Source organism: Herpailurus yagouaroundi, unplaced genomic scaffold (assembly GCF_014898765.1).
Source record: "Herpailurus yagouaroundi ecotype Mexico unplaced genomic scaffold, PumYag 181, whole genome shotgun sequence".
In the NCBI taxonomy this organism is placed as follows: domain Eukaryota; kingdom Metazoa; phylum Chordata; class Mammalia; order Carnivora; family Felidae; genus Herpailurus; species Herpailurus yagouaroundi.
The window spans coordinates 13,657,078-13,679,693 of NW_024412412.1; the positions used below are offsets into that span (position 1 = coordinate 13,657,078).

At 45.7% G+C, this 22,616-nt stretch overlaps 1 protein-coding gene across 11 annotated transcripts in view; it reads left to right on the forward strand.

Annotated features, from left to right (window-relative positions):
* Positions 1–22,616, forward strand: part of TENM3 (teneurin transmembrane protein 3) — a 1,301,596-nt gene that overhangs the window by 1,274,209 nt on the left and 4,771 nt on the right. For all 11 annotated transcript variants that reach the window (XM_040490383.1, XM_040490387.1, XM_040490391.1 and 8 more), the window contains 5 exons: positions 3,458–3,633; positions 5,160–5,395; positions 13,265–13,561; positions 16,638–18,249; positions 21,062–21,192. In XM_040490383.1, coding sequence (XP_040346317.1) covers positions 3,458–3,633; positions 5,160–5,395; positions 13,265–13,561; positions 16,638–18,249; positions 21,062–21,192 — 2,452 coding nt within the window. The remainder of the gene's footprint in view (positions 1–3,457; positions 3,634–5,159; positions 5,396–13,264; positions 13,562–16,637; positions 18,250–21,061; positions 21,193–22,616) is intronic.

Sequence of the window (22,616 nt, forward strand, 5' to 3'; positions counted from 1 at the left end):
TATTCAAATTCCCTAGAGCCTATTGCATTGTAAATTCAAAGGGCTAATAAACGAAAGCTACATCTCAGATATACGAGCTGGGCAGGCCTGGTTCACCACCAAGGCCAAGCGATATTAAATAGAGCTACGGACTTGCACAGAAGCAGAGATGATGTCCGGAGGCATTTATTTGATGGGAAGGCCCCTTTTAGTACGTAGGGTCAGTGCATCTCAGAGGACAATTGGACATTTGTTGGTGCGTTGTTTCCTCTCTCTTGCGGAGGGAGAGAAGGGCTCACCTGCCATTTCTGGAAGTACCTGGAAGTCCATGACTACTTCTTTTCTCTCGTTCCCTTATCCACAGTCCCCTGGTAACCTTCCTGTCTCTTGCCCACCTTGTTTTCATTTCTCTTGGCATAGGTGCCGGTCTGTGAAAATGTTTTCACTGATCCACGCTGAAATTACAAATAAATAAATAAACGACGCGGAGATTTTTTTTTTTCCCCACAAAACTTTACTTCTTCCTTTTAAACAGCTGACCCTCACACTGAAGGTAGGTCCTTTGTCCCATGGGTTTCTTTAAGTGGCCTTCCTTTACGAGATGACGGAAGGTAACAGGTAATAGACAAGAAATCTACGCTGGTCCCTCATTTTTTTCCCGCGGCAACATCGGGGAAGTCTGGGAAATGCTCCCCATGTGCCCTGTGACCTTCACCCCTGGGCTCTTCCAGTCCTGCCATCACGTTGGCCTGATGAAAGCCTCGCTTTCCTGTACCTTCTCCAGCTCCCACAGACTCGGGATGAAGCCCACCCAGGGGGCTAACAGTGGGCCCTCCCTGGACGCTCTTCTGCTCACAGCCCCCCGCCCCCCGCCCTCCTCCCCACCCGCCCTCCCTGTCACCAGTCACCAGTGCTGCCTTATCTGCGTGTCCAAGCCATGCATCTCTTTCACGGCCGGGCTCAGGTCCCACCTTGATGTCTCCTACCCACAAAGCTTACTCGTAGCTTCATTTTCCAAAGAGCCAAAGGCTGATAGGTTAGAGTCTGGACGTGCAGCACCCCATGGTCTACGGTGATGCACACAAAATGCCTTCCCAGCACGACGTGGAGCGTGTGGTAAGCCGGCGAAAGAGCAGAGGCAAAGGTTGGGGAAATGCTTTCTGCGGGAGAAAGGTGACGTTCCCGCTTAGGTTGAAGGGAGCTCGGAAACATCAACCGGCAAACGGGCAGAAAGGGCAGGCGAGTGACAGCAGCGAGAAGGAATCGGCAAAGTGTCTGCGGGTGGCATCATCCGTGTAAAGCTATAGTTTGCCACTTTCCGGCAGGCTGTGTGATTTACAGGAGGGGTCATGGGCCTGGGGTCCCGGTGCTTGGAAGCATCCCTTGGGCCCAGTCATTGGATGCCGTGAGAGCCTGAGGGAGGTCACCTGAGCACATCGTCTTTTCCTTTTTCCATCTGTACAGTGGGAGGGAGGTGGGTGCAGTGCTGAATTTTCTCTCATGTAGGGGCATTCAGACGGATGTCAATTTCTTAAAAGCACAATAGCGAGTGAGAACGGCACATTTTCTTTCTCTTTGCTTCTCGGGCGCTTGCTGGTCTCTCCTGAGTGCCCATGCGTGCCGCTGGCTAAGTAGCATGGCAAATTGTCAGATCAGGTCAGACATCCCCTCCGCCAGACTGATGCTGTCCCCACTAGATGAACGGAATCACCTCGTCGTCTCTCTCCCATTCCTTCTTTCCTTTCTGTCTCTACCGTGGCATTGCCCTTGCCCCCCATCTTCTCTACTTCTGTTACCTAGAATCTTCTCAGATGTCAACCACAGTTTTCAAAGCCACTGTTTTACCCTCTAAAACCCCCTATCCTTTTATTCCAAAGTATCATTTAAATATGTTCTTCTACCCCTTATTCCCTGTTGCCCGTATTCACACCGGTTATCGGGATCCTCTCCTCCCCCCGGGAACTTCTGTCTTCTGCTAAGAAGATTCTTTCTCTACTGTTCTGCATCTGGGCTCATTGTAACTGGGATATGGTGCAGGTCTCCATTGCCGCTTAGAGCTTTTCTCAGCAAAGCAGCCTTAGCACCCATCTGAAATCCAGGCTTACGTGTGTTGTTATCCCACAGAAGTTCCTCATTTTCCATCTGGAATTTGCTATTTTTTCTCTTTCTTCAAACCACATTGTCATTTCTTTAATTTTCTCTGGTGCTGCCACAAAGTGTAAAGTCACCGCAAAATCAATTCTTTGGTGAAATGTTGTACCTACGATGCATATTTATGATTATAGGACAGCGTTTTAATAATATATCCTGGGGCACCTGGGTGGTTCAGTCGGGTAAGCATCCAACTCTTGACCTCAGCTCAGGTCTTGATCCCAGGGTTATGAATTCGAACTCCGTGTTAGACTCTGCACTGGGCATGAAGCCTACTTAAAAAATAATAATAAAAATAAAATACGTCCTAACATTTTAGTTATAAGTTCCTCTTCTACTTACATGCTAAAAAAGTATGTAATAAAAAAGCAAATAATCATTGAATGTCAGGAAATATTACATCTCAGTTCAGTAGACATAAGAAGTCATCATTTGAGAACTCACCCCTTGCTACAGTGTCAGTACAGATGAGATAGATTATCACCACTCCTGCCAACACTTAAGTCTGAAACTTACCATTATATTTTTTTTTTTAGTGTTTGTTTATTTTTTGAGAGAGACACAGAGCATGAGCAGGGGAGAGGCAGAGTGAGAGGGAGACACAGAATCTGAAGCAGGCTCCAGGCTCTGAGCTGTCAGCACAGAGCCCGATGCGGGGCTCAAACTCAACGGACCTCGAGATTATGACCTGAGCCAAAGTCGGTTGCCTAACCGACTGAGCCACCCAGGCGCCCTGCCCCCGCCCAAAACTTACCATTATAAAGAGTGTCAACACTGAGGAATAGGAAAGTTTTTTTAAAAGGCTTTATTTTTTTAGTTTGTTGAAGGCGTCACAAGATACGAAAAGAATATTTCTACATAGGCACATACATACATGTATGATTACTGTTGCACAAAGTTTTATATGTTCATATTGCTCTGCTGTAGGGGCATAAATTAGTAAAACTTTAAAACCTGATGTAACGGCGAATTAAATCTATGTTGTAGAAAATATGGAGAATACTAAGGCATTTAATATCAGTAAACACGTTCCCTTTGAAACAGCAAATTAGACGTGCAGGAGGATTTTGGTCACACTTCAAAGAATAATATGCTGAGGTGGAGAATTATTCTGTTTACTCTTGCTCTCACCGGCGAGGTTTTTCTGTGTTAAACAGGCTTTTGACTACTTCAAAGCACGTTTGAAGTCCTCACTCTGCACAGCTCATGCAGAAAGACAAATATGCTTCCAAATTTGTGCGGCTGAAACTGCTGCACCCTCTATTTACAAGTAAGAAGAACCTGCAGTTTGCTAGTTTAATACCGAGTTGATGCCTCTTTTATTTAGCTATGACAGCGAAGGTCGCCTGACCAATGTTACCTTTCCAACGGGAGTGGTCACAAACCTCCATGGAGACATGGACAAGGCCATCACGGTGGACATTGAGTCATCCAGCCGCGAAGAAGATGTCAGCATCACCTCAAATCTGTCTTCAATCGACTCCTTCTACACCATGGTTCAAGGTAAGCACGAAAGCATAAGTTTAAGCTGATAATCTTAAATGCCACCAGCACCCCCGGAGAACGCGGCGACCCCATTTGCTAAGATGAGATAGAAAAGGGAAGGTGAAAACAAAAACCTCTAGAAGTAAGCTGAAATCGTCCATCGTCTACAGGTAGTGTTTATTTCGTGAAACATACATATGTTAGATCAGCCAGTGTCTACTCCCACTTCCAGACCCACCTTCATTCCAACCTTTCACGGGCATCATCAGACCCGTTTCGAGTCACTTTCTCCGTGACCTTCTGCAGTCTTCGGGAGGGCGTCCTCTTCACGGCCAAGTAAGTACAGCCGCTTGAGACAGAACCCCTTCTGAATCTGCACACCTTGTGGCCTTTCAGTCCACATATGATGGGATCACTGGACATTTGATACCGAATTTTCAGCACCCACTTATGTATTATCTGGACTTTATTATTTTTTTTTCATTCAGTCCATAGACATACGTATCCAGTATATTCATGATGGGACCGCCTGCCATATTCCTTTTTGACATAATCTTGGAAAAGCCTGTTTGCGATGACGCTTGCAATTGTGAGGTCGTAGCCCTAAGCCTAATTACTAAATCTGAGTTAAACTTCTTTGACTCGTTATTTCTACCAGTCCTCTCAAGTAAGCTCTGCCGTCGTCTAAAATTAATACTGCTCGAATTCCTTTCTTCCCCCAATGATTCTATATTATTCAAAAAGTTTAAATCGAGGCAGAAGGCGATAATATAAGAGGCATTTTTGTACAAAATATAAGATGGCCCCCTTTTTTAAAAGTCCGTTTTGGGGGAACATCACCTCGTTTTTTTTACATACAAGGTGTAGAACGTGAGATCTCTTCGAAAGATCTTTAGTACAGGATAGATGGGTTTAGGGGAGGGGAGTCTTCTGAGAGCCTGGCAGTCACACCCTGGCTAAAAGAACACAGAGGTGGCTCTTTCCAGAAGGTCCACTGCACATCTGTGGAGACTCAGCCCTCACTTGTTTTGTCAGGCAAATGAGAAAAAGGAATCTAAAGTGGCGAAGGACTTTAAATTCTGCCTTTAGGGGCGCCTGGGTGGCTCAGTCGGTTAAGCGGCCAACTTCAGCTCAGGTCATGATCTCTTGGTCTGTGAGTTTGAGCCCCGCGTCGGGCTCTGTGCTGACAGCTCAGAGCCTGGAGCCTGTTTCAGATTCTGTGTCTCCCTCTCTCTGACCCTCCCCCGTTCATGCTTTGTCTCTCTCTGTCTCAAGAATAAATAAATGTTAAAAAAAAATTTTTTTTTTAATAAATAAATAAATAAATAAATTCTGCCTTTAGTATGCAGCCGGTTCTGTTAACAGCACGAAATGCCAGAAATCAACGTTGTTTCGATACGTTCTAAAAGGACGTCATTGAGTACCTTTTATTTCCTGACAAACGGAGTTCGGTCAGCATTTGAGAAGTGTGGAACCCTTCTGACTGCACAGCCAACCAAGTGTTGAGTCCAGACTTACAGTGTTTTCCGCTCCTTGTTCTTCAGATCAGTTACGCAACAGCTACCAGATCGGGTACGACGGCTCCCTTCGAATCATCTACGCCAGCGGCCTGGATTCGCATTACCAGACGGAGCCGCATGTCCTGGCCGGCACGGCGAATCCCACCGTTGCCAAGAGAAACATGAGCCTTCCTGGAGAAAACGGGCAAAATTTGGTGGAGTGGAGGTTCCGAAAAGAGCAAGCCCAAGGAAGAGTCAACGTCTTTGGTCGAAAGCTTAGGGTAAGCCGGTGTCGGACGGCAGGTGACGGGGCCGAGCCGTCCCCGAGGGTGCCAGCGGTCACCCTCCCCCAGTCCAGGCCTGCCCTCGGCGCAGGGCCTTCCCCGAGAGCACCAGGTCTCTCCAACCGCCACGCCATTAGATCATTCGTGATAAAAGCCAGCTCTTGGAGAAAAGCTTTTTTTCTCGAGATAGCCATGATTAAAAATGAGTTCTTCCCTGGGGCGCCCCGGGGGGCTCAGTCGGTTCAGCGTCCGACTCGTGATTTCGGCTCAGGTCATGATCTCACAGTTCATGGGCTCGAGCCCCACATCGGGCTCTGTGCTGACAGCTCAGAGTCTGGAGCCTGCTTCGGATTCTGTGTCTCCCTCTCTCTCTGCCCCTCTCCTGCTCACACTCTGTCTCTCTGTCTCTGAAAAATAAATAAACATTAAAAAAAATAGAAAGAAAGAAAGAAGTGGACTGGCCATTGAAAGGTGAATCCTTTCTTTGCATCCTCAGCATTTTTAAAGTGTAGTTGGGATGCAGGGGAGAATATCAATGACAGAACCTGACTTGATATTGATGTGTATTGTTTTTATGAGAAATGCAACGATACTTCTGATTATGCTAGTGTAATTGATCTGTGCAGAATGTTCTCTGCATTGCCTTGTTGGGTGTTGTTTTTTTGTTTTGTTTTGTTTTTTTCCCTCCCTCTCACATCATGGGCCAAATATAACTAGAAAGCAAGCTGTGATTTATGTCAGCTATTTGCTAGAGACAACACAGATTAGGTACTAAAACATAGGTTACAAGAAACCTCCTTCAGACCACTATAAACTGAACCTGATTCATCCTTTCTATTAGCAAACAGATTTTAGTTGATCAGATAAATGTAGATAACTATTCCTAAAATTACTTCCCCTTGCCATGAAAAAAAAAAAAAAAGTACTTAAAAAAAATCAAGGAGAGAGAACACAACATGAAGCATAACCAATAATGTCCTTTTTTTTCCTGCACCAAAAATGGCTAAATTATTATTATAACAGGCCGGCATTATATACCTTGACAGTCCTTCCGAGTAAGAAACAGCTAATGCATGCTGTCTCTGGCTCTTTGCAAGACATAGAAATGAAGTAGGAAAGAATCAGTAGATCAAACACAGACTGTATCCAGCTTACAGGTTATGTTCTGATTCCACTTCAGTTTCCAGGCAGGTGTTGGGGACGCTCAATCCGTGGTCTCCTGGAGCCAGTGCTGTGCGCTCCCACCTGACCCACATCCAGGCTGTGGGAGCCAGGATGCCCCAGCTCCGAGCCCCCAGGATGCCCCTGCTCCGAGCCCCCAGGATGCCCCTGCTCCGAGCCCCCAGGATGCCCCAGCTCCGAGCCCCCAGGATGCCCCAGCTCCGAGCCCCCCGGTTCAGTGGCTCTGGCAGGCAGGAGCTAGGGGAGGCCAGAGAGAGGCTTGCTCAGTGGGAGAAGTGAGGAGAAAAAGGGAGAGAACACTAGAAGGGAAAAGCAAGGTTAGAGTGGAAGGGAAAGTGACAGGCAAGAAAACCAGCTCCAGGCTTGCTTTGATCACGTCCGCAGGGTCGGTCTGTGACCCAAGGACACGGTAGCTCCCGCCTTTTCCTCCAATGAACTGAGGAATCAGTAGCAGCTGGCACCCCTGTGTGCTGTGCCCCCCTCCACTTCTTCCCAGGCCCCCTGCTGCCTTGGGCCATTGCAGCCTGGAAGCGACTTCACAGGCCTTATCTTATCCAGCTCTATCCCTATAATGGGCATGATGTCCCTGGACACATGCGCACCTGTGCGCGCACACACACACACACACACACAGTCCCACCTGTTCTCAGACACAGGACTTCCTTCACCAAAAGATACAAACATGCTGCTCCCATTTATTGCTCTCCATTCCGCATACCAGAGATGACAGAGCGCCGACTAGAATTCAAAAAACGTGCGTTCTCGGTCAGGCTCCACTTTTTTGTTAATGTCGAGCCTTATGGGGAAATCGTAACATCTCTCAGACTTCATTTGCCTCGTGTATACCATGATATCCGTGTCAGGATATAAGTAAGTTAACATTATCCAGACAATATTGTAGCATTGTGACGTTATAACAGACATTATATATGTTATAGATATTGACCTTATAGCACAGACCACGCATACAGTATTATATACCCTGGATACAGATAAGGGATACATACCATTTACCCTGCCCTGCCTCCATGTCACACAGTTGTTACAGAATCAAATGAGATAATGTGAGAAAATACTTTACAACTAAATAAAAGGCGGGATTATATATCCCCTACCCCTAACCTGGAGAACCTCTACCACATATGCAGACATTGGGCATTTATACCCCCACGGCGGGTGAGTAAGAAAGAGCCATTTCGCACCCTGGTTAGGAAAACAGAACAAAAGAAGGAAGAGTGTGAGAAACACTTTGCCCAGGAACTGACCACGTAACATGTTGCCTTCTCTTCTTGGAGACGAGCTATGTCTAAGTGTATCCTCTGTTTCTTTGTAACATGGCTCTTCTAGGCTTGAAAAGAAATTTAGGAAGAGTGGAGGAAATCCTGTCTTACATCTCTGGTTCTCTGCCTGATTCAAAATGAAGCAAATACTTTCTCCGGGGGAAGAAAAGGGAGTGCACGCAGGCATGGGTGTTGGTTTCTTCTAAACAGCGGAACCACAGTGCCTTGGCAAGATATTTCAGAGAATATGCTATTCAGAGTGGCCTGTTCAGTCACACTGCAAGGAGATTTCCAGCTGATATGTGTGATTGCTCTCCTAGAGACAATGCCGAGATCACAAGGGAGGGTTTCTTACTTTCAAGATAAGATTGGATGTGCCAGCTCTGACTGCTAATGCCATTCCTCTGTGGTTCTGAGGGGGAAATTCTGGGGAGAAAGTGATGATCTGAAAATCTGGTGTAAGGACTGGATGTGGAGTCTGCCCGAGAACATCTCCTCTCTTACCTTCCGTTATTTCCTAGCAGAAACTTCCTTTCATTTCTTGAGGTATATGCCTGCATTCAACCAAGTGCCTGACACAGAGTGGGCGCTCAAATATTTATTTGATGAATGAGTGAGGAGAAGCCAGCCTTATAATACAGATTATTTCTCTGCATCCAGATCTAAGAGAGAAGCTATATGAATAGTACATCCTTGCAAATGTTTGACTGCTATAAACAAACCTAACTCTAAGTAGATTACATAGATATAATAGATATGACACCAGATATTGTAGTTAAAAAAGTTTTTTTTATTAAGCAAGGAGTAGAAAAGGAAAATAAGAAACCAGCAACATTTAAAGCATGTTCTATGAAACATGCATTCAGGCGAAAGGGAAATACCGTAGGAAATAACAAGCAAATGAAATCGAGGGATGTGAAAAAGCATTGCAAAATAAAGATTAGACATTTCCATGGCTTGCTTTGTTTGTGGCCAAGTTAAAAATAAAAAAGACACAGGCATAAAAATTGCTTGTCTCTCTCTTACCATGTTGCTGGACACTGGAACCAGCCTTTAATCAGTTATAAAAAAAAACCAAAAAACCTGCTATGGCATTCTGAAAAGAAAACCCATCTTCTAAACTTGCCCAGAATTCAGATGCTTTAAAGGAGAAGAATCAGTGAATCGTTTCAGAAGGAAATCCTCAAAATTTGAAAGGCGAGAGGGTGTTTAAAGGCACACGTAAATACGATAGCGTGCTTCGATCTCCCTCTGCGCGTCACGTTAGCATGCTATGCTGTTTCTCACTTGGAGCCCAGGGGCGCAGCCTTCGATGGGATTGTGCAGTGCGGTTAGCACTGGCTGACGTGCAGAGACCCAAGACGATCTGCAGCCAGTTGATGTTCCAGCAGCGACACAAGGGAGCCATGATGTTGTCACCAAGTATCCTGGGTAATGAGCCAGCCCTCCCTCGCTTCCCTCCATAACATTCCAGATACGTGAACATAATCTGATTGTGCTTTGTGTCTGTAAACATAAAGACTGTGTAACGTCTTTACGCCTTGGTTTTCCAAGCGTTCTACGGGGAAGATGATAACTACCCCCCTTCCCAATATCAAAGGGACGCTGTGATTCATTATAGTCGTGCTGGACATGATCTTCGAAAATGAGGAACTTTCCGTGCTTACTTGAAAGAAATGCTATGGAGCACAAAGGACTTCGTGGTGATCTCTTATCCAAACACGACATTTGCATTCATTTTTATGTAGCTGGAGGGATGGTAATGATCTGATCTAAGGGTTTTCATCTTAGATGAACTATTCAATTTAAATTGATATTTTTTAGGGGCGCCTGGGTGGCGCAGTCGGTTAAGCGTCCGACTTCAGCCAGGTCACGATCTCGCGGTCCGTGAGTTCGAGCCCCGCGTCGGGCTCCGGGCTGATGGCTCAGAGCCTGGAGCCTGTTTCCGATTCTGTGTCTCCCTCTCTCTCTGCCCCTCCCCCGTTCATGCTCTGTCTCTCTCTCTGTCCCAAAAATAAATAAACGTTGAAAAAAAAAAATTAAAAAAAAAAAATTGATATTTTTTATATTAAAACTATTAGAAGGCCACTGGGGCGTGGAACAGTGCTGGTCCTTTATGACTGTCAAAAAAAAAAAAAAAAAAAAGGTTGGAAAGTTGCCATAATTTGAAAAAGGTATAGTTAAAGTAGGACCGTGTCCTAGAACGGAAATGTCCCTTGACTTCTGCCCTTTGTTTATAATACTGGAAGGAGAGAGTCTGGGCGTGTATGGAAAGAACAGAGAAGACAAAAGATCTGTTAGTATCTTTTGAAATTTTACATACTGAATAACAACGACTTGTGCCTGGAAACAGTAAGGGTGGTTAAAACCTTGCGCTGTGCTGGGAATGGTGGGGAAAACACAACCCATTCTAATTTTTCCCCCATTGCTTCAGCTAGAGGACGCAAGAAAGGCATTGCATATACAGTGGTCATCTGGACAGAAAGGAAAATGTAAACTTTTTCCCAGATGTTCAGTCTCACAGTGCTTCTAGCTGTTTCCGTATGGTGACATGTTTGGTATGGTGGCACACACAATGGCTACTGTAATGACACCCACTCGCCCGTCACCTGGGTGCTCTGGCACTGCGTAGCCCTGTCCACAAACGAGAGAAATGAGTCAAGTGCCATAGAAGGGGTGCAGGCGGTGAAAAGGCGGGCTCCGGGCCTCTCCCTGCCCGTCTCCGTTTAGTACCCAGGCCCTCTTAGCAGGCCTGCCGTCCGCATTGCTCCCGCTCTAACCAGAGGTGACGACGCTGCAGAGATAAAGGGTGGTTGAGGCAGGCAATAAAGAATTGAAATACAAATTAAGGGGCGCCTGGGTGGTGCAGTCGGTTAAGCGTCCGACTTCAGCCAGGTCACGATCTCGCGGTCCGGGAGTTCGAGCCCTGCGTCAGGCTCTGGGCTGATGGCTCAGAGCCTGGAGCCTGTTTCCGATTCTGTGTCTCCCTCTCTCTCTGCCCCTCCCCCGTTCATGCTCTGTCTCTCTCTGTCCCAAAACTAAATAAACGTTGAAAAAAAAATTAAAAAAAAAAAAAACAAATTAAAATGAATACGACGTAAAATACAAACAGATGAGGCAATCCTGTGGGCAGCACAGTCCGTGGGAACTACACCGTGAGGCTCACATGGCTGTTGGCAGCCTGGAATAACCCAAGGAAGGAGAAAAGAGGGACAATCTAAACATTCAGCATTGTTTTTTGTTTTGTTTGGTCTTTTCCCTTTTAAATCACAATCGGAGAAACACAAGAACCATAGGAAACCGTCCGAATCGTGCAAAACCTCTTCCTAAGGCATCGATAATTTTGTGCAACTAGAAGCTGAAGGCTGGATTCTGCCAGTTCAGTATTGAGTCAGTTTGATAGCAAATCAAATCCTCCTACAGGCTTTAAAATACGTATCTGTGAATATTAGCTAGCAGCTTCTCTCCGAGGTCCGCAAAGCAGTCTGCAAAGCCAAGCTCGTGAGGTTTCACAAAATTCACGTGAGGCAGGGACTAACATGCGGACGTGTCCACGTGGGAAAGCCCAGAAAGCCTTTCGCTGGCTGGCCAGTCAGAATCCAATCAGGGTCATTGACAGAAGCCTAAAGCCTCTCAAGCACGCGCTTCACAGATCGACAAACAGCTTCGGAGAGGCGGAAGCCCAGAGTCACACTGCCTCTAGACCCTGTCAGGTGTGGAGATCAGGCCTCTAGACTCCTGGGTTCCTCCCCCCAGCTCCCCACCCCACACACACCCGACACACCTACGGCAGAGCGGGCTATTTCCCCCACCGCAGCTGGATCTGAAAGGATTGAACTGGAAAACGGAGATGTCCTGATTTCCGTCCGGGGTTCTACCCTTTCTCAGTGTCCGCGAATCACCTGTCTGGGTGCTTTTGTGCCCCCAGCATCACTTCACCTGTTAAGCATGAACTTCTGAGTGGTTTATATCTTTACTTCTCTGTACCTTTCCATGGACTTTGCAATACTCCCCTTGGACCACTGACTGGAAAATTTTAAGCCTAAAGAGTACTTTTTCATGGGGCTTGAATGTCAATGATGGACTGCACAAATTAGTTTTATCCCAGATTTTACATAATATACATGTATATTACATGTTCACATACACATATATGTTCACATATATGTAAGTGTGGATGTGGCGTGCGTGCCTATGTGTGCGTAACCGATCAGTGGCAGCTGTCCGTTTTGAAAGTTCTAGCTAAGACATGTTCGTGTAAGGGTAAGCTTTTCCCATTTAATTTTTAACAATCCAGTAGTCAATCCACATTCGGTAGGTACAAGCTATCACCCCCCCCAAAGCTTCTATCTTGCTGTAGAAAATCCATTTTTCAAGTAGAGTTTAAATTTTTTTTAATGTTTATTTTTGAGAGAGAGAGACAGAGTGCAAGCAGGGGAGGCACAGAGAGAGGGAGACACAGAATCCGAAGCAGGCTCTAGGCTCTGTCCTGCCAGACATGGGGCTCGAACTCGTGGAACTATGAGATCATGGCCTGAGCTGAAGTCGGACGCTTAACCGACTGAGCCACCCGGGGGGCCCCGTTAAAGTAGAGTTTAACCGAGGCCACATTTCCATTGCCAGAACGAATGCTGGATTGTACATGCCTTGGATCACAGACAGTAATAGCCAAATGTAGTCAAAGATTCTAGACATTGCACAGAGCCACAGAGAGACCCTATTACAACAACATGGTGCTAGATTTGTAAACTTACCACAAGACTCAGACCGTGTAGATGCAGGAACAGAGCATCTGAAGTCCCTGCCAGTTAACCAGATGTTATCAAAGGGAAAGGCATTCTAAAAACTTGTGACATTTCAGCACTGGGCCAAAAGCAATGATCATGTTTGTAACCTCCTGCTATTGCAACTCATTAATAATTTACAGTAATGGGGGTTCCAACTTCTACTTAACCTGTTCTTCAAAGGGCCGGAGTCACATTTACCACTTTTATTTAATGTAGCCGTGATTGTTCTACTAAGCAATTATTTTCCAGGGTCTTATGGAGGGAGGGGCCTTGAGGAATTTACAGTGATTTACCAGCTTCATACCTTCTGGGCAAACGTTAAAGCAAATACGTTTTGGTATTTTTCCTTATCGGTTGTACTTTAAGTTTACAACATTTAATTGAAAAGGTTTTGAACAAACGCCAGGCTGTCTTTCTGCTTAATGAAACCTTTTAAAAGAGCTGTTAATCTACTGCCTTGCACTTGTACCCAAGAAGTTGCTAAATTAATTTACTGACAAAAGAGAATCCATCATCATAAATGGTGTTTAAACAATAGTGGGGGACTCTGAAGAGTACTAAGGGACTAGCGCTGGAATAGCATGATGTATGTGATCGTGCTGTTTGTGTTGTAACAGGTTAATGGCAGAAACCTCCTTTCCGTTGACTTTGATCGAACAACAAAGACAGAAAAGATCTATGATGACCACCGTAAATTCCTGCTGAGGATTGCCTACGACACGTCGGGACACCCAACTCTGTGGTTGCCCAGCAGCAAGCTGATGGCCGTCAACGTCACCTACTCATCCACTGGTCAAATTGCCAGCGTCCAGCGGGGAACCACTAGCGAGAAAGTGGATTATGACGGCCAGGGGAGGATCGTGTCTCGGGTCTTCGCTGACGGCAAAACGTGGAGTTACACCTACTTAGAAAAGGTACGCCTGTGCCGTGAGAGTCAAGAGGGAAGCGATGATTAGTAGTTCTCAGCGATCACCCAGGGCTCTGCGGGGGAGAAAAACGGTGGCGTGTGACTGAGCTCCATTTGTTATTCTAAGCATCAACATGTAAGTCACACTGGTACAGCAGTGATGAATTTCTGCATTAGCAAAGTAGTTTTTCCTTAGTTAAGTTCTACTACCTGAGACCCTTTTAAGTGATTTATGCCGCAAACAAACAAGCAATCACACTGTCCACCTGCCAAGTTTGTACATCGACAACATCCACAAATGAGACCTTGAGCGTGGAAGTCATTTGTAAATAATCTCCGTGCTAGCTCTTTCATTTAGGAAAGAGCCTTACGTTAGCACAGTCGAAGGTGTCACTTTTGTGTTGTTGCTGGCAGAGCATCAACATAGCCGTAAAAAGCACGTAGATCCTATTTATGCATTATTAACCAAAAGAGGCTATTGTTTTTTTTAGAAAGCCACGTTTCAGGTGCTCTGTGGCGTCTCTCATTTCTTCTGCATATCCAGGGCGTAAGCATCCTATCTTAAGACTTTCGTCCATTCTTCAGCTCTAGGCACAACACCAAAAATGATTTAAGGTTCTCCATGTGCCAGATGCCGAGTCGCAGTCTGAGAGGTGTGGGGCCAGTGACTCTGGTCCAGAGGGATGAAAGCGAAAGAAAAAGAACAGGGAACCGGCCACCTCCCTGCAATTCCCCTCTTAAAAAACATAATGCACCAGAAAGCGCGTTCACGGAGGGTTTCATTTGCCTTTGAGACAAACCTTAGCGCTGGGAAATGGTCCCGTTTTGCGTTCCAATGCCTATCACGCCCCCGAGCATGCAGCAGCTTAAGTTAGAAACTCAACGCTTCGTGGCGACCGCCTCCAGCTTTACGCGCATCGCACACAGTGACCTGTCGCATCCGAGACTCACGTCCGTGCCATTGTTGTGCTCCCCTTACGTGGTCCTGTTCACTTAGAGGTGCTCTACACCACTCCTCAGTCTAAACCTTAACCCCGCCGCGCGGGAGCCATCCCGTCTGCTTCTAGACAGCCGAGAGACGCAGGCCGCCCTTCCAGAGAACCAGTGTCAGGTTCAGAGGTCACCACTGGCCGCCTCCCAGCTTCGGAGTCCTTCCAGCCAGGACCCTACTTGCCAGTTAGTCTGTTGTCTCACAGACCTGCTTATCTGCTCTCCTTCGAAGAGACTCACCCTTGAGACAATGGACCGTGCCCATTAGATGACGTTTCCCTCCTGCTATTCGTCACACTCATTAGCTACTCGACCTGTGATTTGTTGAGAGACCACAGAGGAAGCCCCGCTATACACACACTTCCCTGGGAACCGGTCCTCGTGCCTGGGAAACACGTCACCCTCCGGCCTAACAAACCCCAAGACAGCTTTCTCCTGAAGAAACTGGGAACGGATCCCCATTTCGTATCCTGGAGCGCTTTTCCCAATTTAAATTAAGTGCATTACAGAGAAGCATAACAGAAACACCCAGACCCTTAAAATTGATAGTAGTGCTCGTAAATGTCGCCGAAAAATGTTTCAAAGGAGACAAGGAGCAGGTCATTGATGAGAGCCACTGTCGTGAAGTGACACCAGCGGTAACTGAGATCAGTCACACTCTCATTCTCAGTGGGGATCGGAGAAGCCAACGAGTGCTTTCGTCATCTCCCAGATCCCTAAGATCCACCCAGACCGTTTCCGTTTCCTTGCTAGGACAGGCACGCTAGGCCAAAACTTCCTCAGAGCAAGACAAGTAATATTTTATTAACTCCCACCAGATGGGATTTTAAATGACTACACAGCTAGGTACTACTTCCTACGAATTTAGCAAGAATCCAAGCCTTCCTTAGCGCAATGCCAACTGTCGGGAACCGTCCAGGGCATCCACCTGACCGCCTGCAGACAAAGACTGCCCCTAGGTGCTCCCGCGGAGGGCACTCAGCAGAAGCCTGTCGCCCAAAGTGCTTTCAAAGATGGTGGACAGTAAAGAGAGAGGGAGCGAGCCTTGGACGAGGGGTTATGTGTTTCTCTGGCAAGAGCAAAGCCTGAGTCCCGGGAGGGCTCCTAACACACACCTGCTCCTAGATCTGCGGTCATTCCATTTGGCCTCGCGGGGTGTGGAGGAGACCTCCTCAAAGGAGACAATCGCCCAGGCTCTGCTTTGCTGTTTACTGTTGAGCCTGAGGGTTGAGCTTCTCTCAGGCTGGCCTAATAAATGACTGCCTTTTGTCTTTCTGCGGACGAGCAGAGCTCCTTTTAATCTATAGGTCTATTCACTCCCTAACTTAGCTCCCAAGTCGAATGCAGCCCAGAAACCGTTCTTACAGCCCCTGGGATTCAAATCAGATTCGATTACTTACAAAAGGAAATTTCAAAATGCAGGTTTTATTGTCATTCCAGGTGACAGGTAAGCATTTGCAAACCAGCAAACAAACAAAAACCGTATCTGGGTCCGTGTTACGGCTCCCATCGTGCGAGTTAGCAGTGTTTGTCGACATCGATGCTTTCCACACACGTTCTCCAGTGTGGGCTCATTTTATGTCTCTTCTTCATAAAGTAATATTTTGAATGCTTCGCTCCTCCCCCAGATGCACTGGAAATGAAAACATGATTTGAGTGGCTCTTCAATCAGATGAGGGGGAAAAGCCACCTCACTAAATAATTGCTAATTATGGAGAGGATCGCATTTCCCATATGCTGTTTTCTCCTTGAAATATTGTCTTTAAAGCAGCTTCGCGCGTGCCTGTATTATGACTTATCCAAATCCATCGACAATCTGCTGCCTGGCTGTGAGTGCCTGGAAGAAGAATGGTACAATTGTGACAAGTGGCACATTATGAATCTTGAGCCACTAATTGCAGAACCCCTCACAATTAAGCGTCCAAGCAAATTAGGCAGGGAATCGTTAACAACATGTAAGGTCAAGGATAACTCAATTAAAATGAAAATCATTTTCTCCAGCGGAATGTTTGTGTATATGTGGTCACCGAATCTCTGCTCTTGCTTCCCCTGCTCACGAAAATATTGAATAACAGTATGTTCTGTCTTTGCAGTCCATGGTTCTCCTGCTCCACAGCCAGAGGCAGTACATCTTCGAATATGACATGTGGGACCGGCTGTCGGCCATCACCATGCCGAGCGTGGCTCGCCACACCATGCAGACCATCCGGTCCATTGGCTACTACCGCAACATATACAACCCCCCAGAAAGCAACGCCTCCGTCATCACGGACTACAATGAGGAAGGGCTCCTTCTGCAAACGGCCTTCCTGGGTACGAGTCGGAGGGTCTTGTTCAAGTACAGAAGGCAGACCAGGCTCTCGGAAATTTTATATGATAGCACGAGAGTCAGCTTTACCTACGATGAAACAGCGGGCGTCCTGAAAACCGTAAACCTCCAGAGTGATGGTTTTATTTGCACCATTAGATACAGGCAGATTGGTCCCCTGATTGACAGGCAGATTTTCCGCTTCAGCGAAGATGGGATGGTAAATGCGAGATTTGACTACAGCTATGACAACAGCTTTCGAGTGACCAGCATGCAGGGTGTCATCAACGAGACGCCACTGCCCATTGATCTCTATCAGTTTGATGACATTTCTGGCAAAGTTGAGCAGTTCGGAAAATTTGGAGTTATATATTACGACATCAACCAGATCATCTCCACGGCCGTAATGACGTACACAAAGCACTTTGACGCCCACGGCCGCATCAAGGAAATTCAGTATGAGATATTCAGATCCCTCATGTACTGGATTACGATTCAATATGATAACATGGGTCGGGTAACCAAAAGAGAAATTAAAATAGGGCCCTTTGCCAACACTACCAAATACGCTTACGAATACGATGTTGATGGGCAGCTCCAGACGGTTTATCTGAATGAAAAGATCATGTGGCGTTACAACTATGACCTGAACGGAAACCTCCATCTGCTGAACCCGAGCAGCAGTGCGCGTCTGACGCCTCTTCGCTATGACCTGCGAGACAGAATCACTCGACTGGGGGATGTTCAGTACCGGCTGGATGAAGATGGGTTCCTGCGTCAGCGAGGCACAGAGATCTTCGAGTACAGCTCCAAGGGGCTTCTGACTCGCGTTTACAGCAAAGGCAGCGGCTGGACCGTGATCTATCGTTACGATGGCCTGGGAAGGCGTGTATCTAGCAAAACCAGTCTGGGACAGCACCTGCAGTTTTTTTATGCGGACTTAACCTATCCCACTAGGATTACTCACGTCTACAACCATTCCAGCTCAGAAATCACTTCTCTCTATTATGATCTCCAAGGACATCTTTTTGCCATGGAAATCAGCAGTGGGGATGAATTCTACATTGCGTCAGATAACACAGGGACACCCTTGGCCGTTTTCAGTAGCAATGGGCTTATGCTAAAACAGATTCAGTATACTGCATATGGCGAAATCTATTTTGATTCCAATATTGACTTTCAGCTGGTAATTGGATTTCATGGTGGCTTATATGACCCACTCACAAAATTAATCCACTTTGGGGAAAGAGATTATGATATTTTGGCAGGACGATGGACGACGCCTGACATAGAAATCTGGAAGAGAATTGGGAAGGACCCAGCTCCTTTTAACCTCTACATGTTTAGGAATAATAACCCTGCAAGCAAAATCCATGATGTGAAAGATTACATCACAGGTAAGCATTTTATTTTTCCTTTCCAAGTGCTGAATAACTTCAAGCCTTATATGAACACACAGAACAACCGGAGTTTCTTTCTCTGCCCTTCCATTTTATTCACGCAAAATCAAATGCCTAACCTTTTCAAGGTATTTATTTCTCTATGAAACCACAGAGAAGCCAGAAAGGGAAACCGAGACATGGTTTTTTTACTTCCTGTTCTGTCTACAATGCCCAAGGCCGCAATTTTCTGAAATGATGCTGAATGAAGAGAGGTGATATGGGGGTATGGAAAACAGGGTGAACTTGGGAGCCCCCAAATTGGAGTTCCAATCCCAACCTGTCTCTGTTAAGTCGTGTGGCTTTATACATAAGTCACATATATATATATATTTTAGTCTGTTCCCTTAACAATGAAACGGGGAGAATAATGCCTACCTTATGGTAGAAGATGTGATAAAATATATGCAGTTCTGCTTTGAACGGTTAACTACCTTACAGATGTGTCCTGTCGGTTTTCCTCTTATACGTGTGTGAAGCTCTGATGGAAGAATCAGTGTGGCACACAGCACAGTGTGACTCACCATCTCATCCCTCTCCACCACCATCACCTTGGGACAGTAAAGGAACAGCTTCTCCCACCACTTGCTTAGCCAGTGGGTCCCAGTTCCGTTCTCACTACTGTCTTAATGCCACCTGGTGCAGCTCTTGCACGGTGGCACCACTAACAGACACACTAGTTTTTCGGCCAGTGTGGGGATACGAAGATCTTTCCAAGTCTAGGCCCCGCCCGGGGGGGGGCGCCCCCCCCCCCCCAAATCATCTGATCCCACTTCTGCCACCACAAAACCACCAGGATGAGAGAGACCAGGGCTATGCAAGCACCACTCTGGTTCCTGACTCCTCCGCTCATCCTCCACTGCATGGATTCTGAATCCTTCTGGTTCCACCTTCCTTTCCTGAATTACACTACCATAATCACCCTCTGTGCCGCATTTATGTTTCCTGGAAGCAGCTTCTTTCCTGTTTCCTCTTTTTGTTTTTGGTTTGGTGTGAGGCTTTCCGTTTTGTTTTGGCTTGTGTTAGATGCTCCTCCAGGCTGGCTCTTTTCTTGCGCAATATTGGAGGCATACTGAGACGCCTGTTTTCTCAGTTCTTGGTACAGCTCTCAAAATGCTGCCCTCTGTTCATTTCACATCTGCCTCCTGCTTCCCCAGACTGCCGAAAGCTTGTCATAGCTCTCCTCCGTGTGAACCAGCTGACGCTCCCTTCGTTCAGAATCCTGATTCAACAACACCCTCATAGTATTCTCCTTCGGGTGTCTCATTACACATCTGCATCCGAGTCCCATGATGCTGGCAGTATTTTTCAGTACTTAACACCCTGTGATTTCTTTCTTTCTTTCTTTTTTTTTTTTTCACTGTTACACAGACATCATTCATAGTAGGAGAAACTTTGCCCCTGACACTACCATTCAGGAGAATTTTCTCCAAAACATAAGACCCCTTATAATCTTATATACACTCACTCTCTCACTCTTGCTCTCTCTTTCTCTCTCTCTGTCTCTCTCTCTCTCTCTCTCTCTCTCACACACACACACACACACACACACACAGTATCACTTTCTATTCTACATGATGAACTTGGGATTTCTCTCTACCACCACCACCACCAACAACAACAACAACAACAACCCTCCTTTTAAAAGAGGGAGAAAACCACTGGTTTTATAGCCATATGATGTTTGGACACAGGATCTGCCAGCCTGGTGATGAGGTGAGAGTTTGTGCCCCAGAGAAGGAAATAGGAAGCAGGTGGTTCTCCATCATCCTGGCAAGCAGTTTACCACTGGTTATTTAAGAGGTGTTGACAGGGTCTGGCTGAAATGCTGGAAAGCCCACAGCTCCTGAATTCATCCTCTCCTAGCAACATGGACTACAGGGAATGCCATAGCAGCATTTTCTGAAAAACATCAAGAGAGATGGAACACCATAAAATATATTAGGTGAAATGCAATTTCAAATTTTCCAGCAATGTGCTTAATATATAAAATAATCTACACCCAACTGTACTCATAAAGCTGCAAGCCTGCTGAGTAGTTCTGTAACATTATAACCTCCAGAATAGAATAAAAGCCTGATTCTGAGCTTAATGGCTTTTGGAGTCACATGGCAGTATTTTAAAATACCATTTTAAAGGTTTCCAGGTTCTCTCCCCAAAAAGTTCGCCTCCACCTGTGCACAGTGAGCCTTTGAAGTCATAGCTGATGGCGATCAGAACTTCTATGCCCCTGGCCAGTCCTGCCAGCCTTCAGCATTCATCTTTGATTAAGAATCAACTGTTGATTTTAATTCTCTCCATTTAGGGGTTTTATTAATAGAAAATGGGTTGTGGAAGCTGCATATCCTTGGGCAGTCGCTTTTGAAAGCCAGTGACATACAACTTCTATTTAAGACCAGTCTTTGCTAACTACAGAATCCCTCTGTTTTCCTCCACTGGGTCTCCTTCGTGCTGCTGTGCGTTGTTGTTACCCTCCGTTACCACTTATTCCTCGCACAGGATGCAACTTCGCACTCGTGACAGTTTATCTAGTCTCACTGAGTACCTATTAGACTGGGTTTTCTGTAGCCCTTGGCATCGTTTCATCACTGAGGCTATTGTCTTCGTGTCTGAAAATAGAGAGTGGGTGTTGCATTGTAGAACGAAGGCAAACATCTTGTTTGTGAACTTGGGTGTTTTGTTTTTTGTTTTTTAGTTTCAGGTAAGGAATGAAATTTCTGAAAGCACAAAATAACTCTAACACCTTTCCTTTCGAACGTTCTTCCCCTAGATGTTAACAGCTGGCTGGTGACATTTGGCTTCCATTTGCACAATGCTATTCCTGGATTCCCCGTTCCCAAATTTGATTTAACGGAGCCTTCTTACGAACTTGTGAAGAGTCAGCAGTGGGAGGATGTGCCGGTAAGAAACAAAAAGCAAAACTATGAAAAGGTGATAGATGGCTTATCTGTGCTTACTTCCCCCTTTAATCAGACTACCCTTGTGAAAACTGCACCAAAGACACTTTTTGATTTTTTTTTTTGACTCTTTTAGGGAAGAAAAACATCACTTCCCTCCACATTTCTGTTCAGCAAACTAGGGGCCTGTTAAACAGGCTTAAATCTGTTCTTAGTGATGCTAATAAAAACATAAAAAGACATTATCCGAAGGTAATAAAATGAGGGAGATCATTTTTGAGTGCAAGGTTTCTACAGAGAACCCCCCTGAAAGCACATTTATAGCGCTTGGGACCTTAAGGCAAAGATACAATAAGCAGGAGGGCAGGGGATTCATATTACAAATTAGCAGGCCCACAAACAACGCCACAAAGTTCAACTTTTTTCAAATATGAACAGTGTGTCATGGGGAAAGATTGAAAATAAAAATAAAATGTCCTCTGGTAAAGCTCCATCTGCAACTAGGTGTTTATAGAATTTTCCTGAAAATAACATTTCAGGAGGCCTATAATTGTTCCGAGAGCTAAAAGAAAAGAAAAAGAATGCAAAACTGCAAAGTCAAAGCTGCCATTTCAGAAATTGGCACTTTTAATTCCCACCATTCAGAGATCAGAAAGGAATGTACAAGAAAACACTAGAGTTTCTAGCTTAAAGCAAGAATAATTAAAGATCAAGAAATTGGGTTACCCCATAATGATAAGGAGAAGAGAGTGCAGAGTTTCTTAGAAAGATTAATCCCCCTCCCCCCCCTTGAGCAATTCCCTATGATTTCAGTGAATACAAAGAGAAAAGGCAATCCTGGCTAGAAAACACACACACACACACACACACACACACACACGCACACACACAAGTATATTCAAACCCAATACCTCTGTTTTCTGGTACATGTTTCATACTTAACATAAAACAGTTCCTTCTCGGGGCGCCTGAGCGGCTCAGTCGCTTAATCATCCGACTCTTGATTTCAGCTCAGGTCACGAGCCCATGGTTCCTAAGATCAAGCCCCTCGTGGGGCTCTTTCCCTCTTTCTCTGCCTCTCCCCCACTAGTGCTCTCTCGGTCTCTCAAAATAAACTTTAAAAAAACATTTTAAATAAAAATGAAACAATTTCTTCTTCAAGATGTCACCTTTACATTTTAAGAAGCAAAATGCATCGAGTTTCCAAGGTCTGGCCACCATTTTAACATTTCTAAGTACAAATATGTCTACACCAATAAAGTGTCATGGAGAGAAGACACCGTGAAGTTTCCTAGTGCATTTGAACAGGCATGTCCCAATTGTGTACGACTTTCCAACATGTCTGAAAATACTTAAGTCTTACTGTACAAATGGACTTGCCAACTTTGTTTCCTAGGCAGTCTTGTACATACGGTGCAAGTTCTCTGT